General features: G+C 31.4%; 1 protein-coding gene across 1 annotated transcript in view; it reads left to right on the forward strand.

Annotated features, from left to right (window-relative positions):
- The window catches only part of LOC106684012 (phosphatidylcholine translocator ABCB4), a gene marked incomplete in the record, with an annotated part of 90604 nt that overhangs the window by 32826 nt on the left and 49747 nt on the right, over positions 1-8031 (forward strand). Inside the window, 2 exon segments of the mRNA XM_067050266.1 lie at positions 3073-3153; positions 7979-8025. Coding sequence (XP_066906367.1) covers positions 3073-3153; positions 7979-8025 — 128 coding nt within the window.

Below are 8031 nucleotides of genomic sequence, written 5' to 3' on the forward strand. Positions count from 1 at the left end.
TATGTCTGCCACCATTCAAAATATAGCAAATTTAACTTACTACCTAGTAGTTTATGGCACTTATCTTCTTAGGGGTAGTAGTTTTTATGATATCCTCATATGAATATATATTTGGCAAATGAAAATTTGTCCGAACAACTATAAATCACTTTATTTTAGCAAATTTCATGAAAATTACTACTCCTACGAAAATAAATGTCATAAACTACTTTATAGATTATTAAACTAGCTTTACTCTGAGTGCTAATAGACATATGTACGTCACATAGTTCCTGAGATATAGATTTCTCAAAATAAATTAACTTACTACTGATATTCCAGTAAGTTCCATACAACTTTTTTATAAAACCTTTCTTTTTAAAAAGCTATATCTCGAGAACTATTGAACATAACAGCTGTATTAGGGCTTACATTTTAGAAAATTTATTATTAAAAAATATATTTTTTTAATTTTAAACAGCCGCCATTTTTTATCCCCCCTACCTATACTTGGCAGACTAGTAATTATACCTAGTTTTCAATTAAGTAATCAAAAATTGGGGTGAAATAACCAACTTTTTTCTCCTCTTGGGCTCTTGTACTAGAAGGTTCGATGTCGATACCACTAAACACTCTCTTCGTACATCCTTCCAGTGATACCCCTCCAAACCCAATTCTACTAAATCAATTTTAACGCAATTCTCCCATCTACGTTTCGGTCTACCCCTGGACGTTTTCTATAACTTGAATTATATTTACCGGGTTTAGGTCTCTCAATTCAGCGTTGTGTAACCTTGTAAATTCTCCCGTTAATTCATCCTTTTTCGGTCCGAATATTTTGGGAAATACTTTATTTTCGAAAACCTTAAGGCCCTGTTCATCCCTTAGTGTCAAGGGCCACGTCTCGCATCGATAAAGAACAGTGAGAAGGATATTAGTTTTATAAATTCTAATTTTTAAGTTTTTCGATCGAAGGCGCGAGCTAAGCAGTTTCGAAATTGAAAAATAACAAGAATGAATTTCCCTCCTTTAAATTCGCTTTTAGTTTCTCATCAATTTCGTTTTTTCTAGTTACCGTAGAACCTAAGTACTTAAACATTTTATTTTTATGTACAAATCAAAATTTTATTTTTCGCTGATACCTTTATTATTATTATAATATCTTTGTTTCATTTTTTTGATTAGGTTTACATTCTTTGTTTGTGATAATCCCAAAGTAAAATATTTAACCTCACATTTCAACATGACTCTTTTATGCAAATTTATAGAAATACATTTCGACACTTTGGTTCAATGCATTGTCAAAAAGATTTTATGATTCACAATAGTTTTTATAAACCTAACCTTGTGGAATTAATTATAAAATGATTAATATTTATTTTTTCTTTATCATTGTTTCATGATTGCAATAAGAATAAAATTAAACAGTTAGGAACCGGACAAAGAGTGAGTATATAATATTCTTCATCACATTACAAATTTTATTTATATAGTTAATAATATTAAATTTCTATTTTTCATTCTTCATACTGTTAGTAATACTATAATTTCATTTTCTATTATTTATAGCGTCAATAATATTAAATAGGAATTTAATATAATTACATTATTTAAAATGTAAGTAATATTAAAATTTTAATTTATAGTACTATTAATATTAAATTCGTTGTTTTCATTCTAAAAACATGTTATTATTATAATTTCATTTTTTTATTTATAGTTTTAATAATATTAAAATCCGGTTTTTCATTTTTATTCTGTAATTAATATTGAATTTATATTATTCATTCTTCAAAATGTTAGTAATATTATTTCATTTTATATTATTCATAAGTTAAGTATCGAAGAAGGCTAAATGTCAAAAAAGAGAAGAAGGAATAAGATCTAACACGTTTGAACTGCTGTAACATACTGGCTTTATTTTTTTTTCCGGACCCTCTAAAACAGAAATAAAAGTGAATTAGTAAGTGCATTACTGTGAAAAAGAAAAGGTAATTCGTGCTGTGTCTTACCTTTTACTACCTTTATTATTTATTAATACTGGCTTTATTGGGTTCGGTAAATCTCTTTATATACATTCGATCTGCTGATCTCCTCAGTCAGCAGACATCGAAGTAACAGCTGACTAAGTCTCTATAAATCCTGGTTACGGCCATGTATAAGTTTTATCTTATATAATTTGCAAAATAACGCAAAGTATATTGGTTTCACATACGTGATACGGGCAAGAGGTTTAAATAATCGTTAATGAACAGTTTTTAAATTATTTTTTTGATCTTTTACTCAAAACATATAAACATTTCCAAGTTAAATAAATTATTTTTTTTTTTTAACAAAACAAGCTTTTTAAAAAGCAACATTTTATAAAAATGTTGTATGGAACGTACTGGAAATATTAGGACCGAAGAAGAATGAATTAACGGGAGAATTTAGAAGATTACACAACGCTGAATTGAGAGACCTAAACCCGGTAAATATAATTCAAGTTGTAGCATTACGGCGTACAAGGGGCGTGTTAGGTTGTAGGGCTTAGTAACGAGCGGATCCCTAAAATGTTAATGAACACTGAACCGACGAGTAAACGTCCGAGGGGTAGTCCGAAACGTAGATGGGAAGATTGCGTTAAAATTGATTTAGTAGATTTGGGAGGGGCATCACTGGAAGGATGTACGCAGAGAGTGTTTAAATAATCGGTAATGAACAGTTTTTCAAACTATTTTTTGATCTTTTACTTAAAATATATAAACATTTCTGAATTAAATATATTTTTTTTTTTTTTAACAAAACTAATTTTAAGTAGACAAAATCTAAATAAACTATAAGAAATTAGAAATTTAAAAATAGTGCGTTAATTTTGTTTTCATAAAGTTATATAATTTTTTTCATGATCAAATGTGTTACTTAATAATTAAAGTTTTATTAAATAATTTATGTGTTACCATTGACCAAATTAACCAATTATGTAAAAAAAAAAAAAAAAAGAACTTTGACACATTGCTACCTTCATCTGTGAGAACCATTCAATTCTCTATACGCAGGAAATATATTATTTACAAATTAATTTTTTAAGAGCCTCACTCATTTCTTTTTCAGAATTTCTGCTCTGGCACCACAGAAAGTCCTTCTGCTTCACAGTTCTCAGAGGACAAAATGAAGACCAAGAACTTGTTCAAAGTAAGTTTAAGATAGAATTACTGGCATATATATTTCTTTAAAGGCAGTCTATATCAGTTACCTGAATTTTAAGAAGTATTTTATTTACAAATACTTGTTGATGTACTAATCATGTATTCAGAACAATCTAACTAAACTGAACAAACCTAAGCTTGCTGGAATAGTCCAAATTGTAACACAATACGAACCCTAATGATAATTTAGAAAAAAAAAATAATAAAAATCAAGGAGCTTTTCTTTCATCAACGCCTATAGCATGATAAAAGTAAAAAAATTAATAATAAAAAAATATAAAAAATAAATAAAGAGGAGTTCTAATTTATAAAGAAGGCGATGTGGTTTTAAAAATTCAAATACTAATGTAATTTTAGCTTCCTCATCAGCGAGAGCTTCAGATAAATTTGGGGTCAGTCCTATCCTGTTTATTGTAGGCAAATAGTGAGTACATTCTTCAAAAATATGTCTAATCCTGAGAATGGACTGACAATATTTGCACGTTGGAGGTGGCTGTGGCGGTGTATATTGATCATAACTTATGTAATTTAAACTTGTGGGTTGAATCGTGAGTGACAAAAGATGAGGAGGTCGAGCTTTCGGATTTGGAACCATCAGTGTATATTAAAAAATAATCCAGAATATTTTCTAGAAGACGCGACAACCTTTCTTTATACTTGACAGATGTGGTCTTATTTTTGTGCATAAGTGACAGATGTAGCATTGTTACAGGTTGTTTTAGAGTCCAAGGTCTGAATTTCAGGCTTCATTATCGGAATTGTTTTAAGTGTAGAGATAGCCAGAGTGATTCTTTCTGCCAGAGGGAGTGTTGGGTTTCGTTTCTGCCGAAAAGCTATGGAGAATTTAGATCGAAAAATATATTTGTAAGTTGGATGATTTGTTTGTTCAAATAATTTGGAAACATAGTTAATAGCTAGTTTTTGTCTCCTAAATGATACCGAAGGTAGGCCTGCTTCAGAGCAAATGCTGAGAATGGGACTGGTCCTCCAGTAAATATAGTAATCGCGGTCTACGGTGCATTCTTTGAAGTACGTCCAATTCAAAATGAAATCAAAACATTTTTTATTTTTCAGATATGTTACTATTCAAGTAAAGTAGTGAAATGTGTGCCTAGAAAAATACGCCACGCATGCGTAAAGAAAAGTAATGAAAAGAATCTTATAAAATCGATATTGGAACGACTAATTCGCAACCCCTACGTTCCTCTAAATTTTTTTTTTTTTGATTTGATAGATTTATTTATTGATAGATATTACAATCTGCCACACAGTTGTGGGCAATAGGTAATATTGATGAATGATCTCATACATACTAAAATAAAATAAATAAATAAAAAAATAAATAAATAAAAAACTCTCTTAAAATATATACAAACAAAAGAATAGACAAGATGAACATAATCAAACTATCTGTATGAAAAATAAATAAATAAAATAACATAATGATAAAATAGTATATACAATATTTACATAATCGACTTGAGGATACCTGAGCCCACTCTATCCCCCACGTGTGAGGGGTAGAGCAGAGCTCAAGAGATCCCAGCACATCCCTTTCGCCGCATCACAGGTAATGAGCCAGTGGAGGCTGAAGAAGTGCGCTAAAGCCTCTAAAAATTAAAAACGTAAAATGGAACTAAGAATTTTCGCTCTTTTTTTTTTTTATTTCTGCTAAATACAAATCTTCACTCGTTTATTTGCTATTTAGGATTCACTAAATTTAGACAACCAAAAGGCAAGGATTCTAAGTTTATTTTTTATTTAATACCAGATCGGCCTAGTGGCCTTACATGGTTGATATAATTGTTACATTTTTTGTTTTGTTCAACAAAACCCAAAACCCCAAAAACAATTGGTTGTGGGGAGGAGGGAGTAGTCTCGTGCAAAAGACACCCCTAAATACTTACAACAATATAAATATTGTTGAATAATAACGATAAATTATGAAAATATAAATAGATAACAATAAGTATTAAAAGTCCTCCATGTGTTAAGAGTCTGGTCCCAGATCGCACGAAGAAGTTACCTTCCAAAATCGGGCTAGTTTCATTTAGCTGCCATCACTGTTTGTAAGGACTCCTACCATTGTCCCCCAGGTCAATATAGTGGTGGCATATTAGATTCATTTTATAGGATCAAAGTATTTGGTTCAATATTCTCCACAATATTAGTTCATCTGATCCTTTGTTGAATGCTATTAAGATATTAATGTATCCATTTCCTCCAAATGTTCTGTGTAAATTTATACAGAAGTTGTGAACCAGGTTCCAACATAATCTGGTTCTAGAGCTCCTACGATAGAGAGAACAATAAAAAAGTCCTGGAGCCAATATATCAAAAGAAGCTGGCAATGAATAAAAAGTTAACAATATGGAATAGCTCCTATTCCAGAGATAAGCATGTTCCTTTTCTCAAATATAAGGACATGATCTCATAGAACATGAAGTGAGGAATGTTTAAATGAACCATTTCCCATATTGCTCCAAAATGCCGGTGGGATAAATTCTCATTTAACAAAGTTATAATTTAATGTTATATGCACTAGTTTCCAGCAGGTTAAGCCATTGATAAAGATCCTAATAATCTATTATTGAATAATAATGTAAAAATATTAAAGAAATCTTGGCAAATGAAAAAGCTGACCAACCAGCCTATTTCGCATGAAATGGAGTAACATAACTAAATCATGATATTTGAGAAAACTGGATGCTCTATCAGGAAAAACTATTAATAATAAACTGGATACAAAGTTAGTAAAGAAGAATGGAGAGAGTAAAAGAAAAGTTAATAATAAAAATAATGGCATTTATACTCATACATAAGATGGACAGGGTCGCAGACAAAAATAGTTATTATTTAGTTATTATCTCACTATTTCAAAATGTTCTTAGTTGTTTTTGTACCTTTTTAGATGAAGCCCTACAAAGTGGGGCGAAACGTCGGATACTAAATAGTGCTAAACTAGTTTAGTTCTTTTTGATCGCAACCGACAATCTTTTTCATATATGAAATCATGCGGTCAATTACCAACATATAATGCCATTTATAAATTTAATAAAACAAATAGGCTTTTGATCGAGTCTGGAACCCAGGACTGCTGTAAAAGATCCATAAATTCCTACTCCCTACATATTTTCTCATTATCCGTTCTTATCTCTCTAGCAGGTTATTTCAATTAAATCACAACAGTGCTTAATCATCCCTATTTCTTCAGTCTGCTGGTGTACATCAAGGTAGTATCCTTGGTCCTATTCTATATATAGTTTTTACAGCTGACATTCTAACACTATCCTCACCACGTATGCCGATGACACATGTCTATGGTCAGTGAATAATGACCCTTCCATTGTATCCCAAACCCTCCAATCCCACATCACCACCCTTGAAGAATGGTGCAAAAACTGGAGGATTAAAATAAATTCCAATAAATCTCACCAAATCACATTCACCCTTCGTTGTAAACCTTCGTCTTGCCCCACAGTATATTTTAATAATACCCCGCTTATTCCTGTTGAACAGATCCGTTACTTAGGACTACATCTAGACAAACGGCTGACATGGAATCCTCATACAAGACTGAAAAGACAGGAAACTGCTCTTAGATTCCGACTATTACAGCATTTACTAGACAAACGGTCTAAACTTCCAATCCATTGCAAAAGACTGATCTACATGACTATTATAAGGCCTATCAAGATATATGGAGTTGAGCTATGGGGCTCCACTAAACCATCAAATTCCTCCCGAATCCAATCCTTACAATCCAAAATCCTTAATGCTCCTTAGTTTGTCACAAATCAAGTCAGCCATCAGGACCTCACGTACCATCTATTGCCGATTTGGCCAGAACCAGATACCAATCCTTCCATGATAAATTACCCAACCACCCAAACCAACTCGTTTCTAATCTAGCTTCTCCTTTATTAACTAATAATCCTCCTAGGCGTCTGAAAAGAAGATGGCCTCGAGTTCTTCTCCTCTAAAAATGTTTTTGGAGTTTTATCAATGGGTAGATTCTCCACATGTTTGTATCATGTCATTATATCACTTACAGCAAATGTATATATATGTATACAGTTGTAAATAACAATAAATAAATCATTAAAAAAAATAATATAAAAAAAAATTGACAAAACATTAGTAATGTCAATGACAGAATAGACAATTATATAAATTATAACTGAATGACCTGCAGTAGCCTGGGCTTCAGTCTTCGGGTTGAAGTTGGATTTCCCAAGTTGTAGGTCACTGACTCACTGTCACTGCTCCTTTAACTGCCAGTAACTGGGAGTGGAATTTCAGGAATCGTTTTTTAGATCTAATCTTCCACTGACTGCATTTGAAGTTCCCGATGCAATTGGCCATTTCTTACAAGCCAAGGAGCATCCACTGCGATTCTTAGAACCTTATTTTGAAACGATTGTAATTTCTTTTTTATTTCATAGCGGTCTCCAGACTCTTGTGGTAAGAATTGCCTGAGTATTGTTTTAAAAATATAAATTTCTAGCTTTAATTTAATTTAGATTTTTTATTTACGATTGGATATAGCATTGCTAACCATGCGTAGGTTTGGATTAATTTAATATTAATATGGAGATTCCAGGTGGGTAATGATTCTATTTGATTGTTTTATTTATTTCAAAATTGACTACCAAATAAAGGAAGTACTATAATCTCTTCGACAAAATTCCAATATCAGAGATCTGTTCAATAATTTAACTAATAGCACTTATTTAAAAGAAATTCTTAATATTATTTGATCGAAATAAACTTCGTTTTGGGTAATCAGTATTATTTATTGTGTGTTTCAGGTATGGAACAGAAGTCGAACGATTTACGAAATCGACCAAAAGAACAAGTCCGT

The sequence above is a fragment of the Halyomorpha halys genome, unplaced genomic scaffold (assembly GCF_000696795.3).
Source record: "Halyomorpha halys isolate HHAL.00 unplaced genomic scaffold, Hhal_1.1 Scaffold534.1, whole genome shotgun sequence".
NCBI classification, from domain to species: Eukaryota; Metazoa; Arthropoda; class Insecta; order Hemiptera; family Pentatomidae; genus Halyomorpha; species Halyomorpha halys.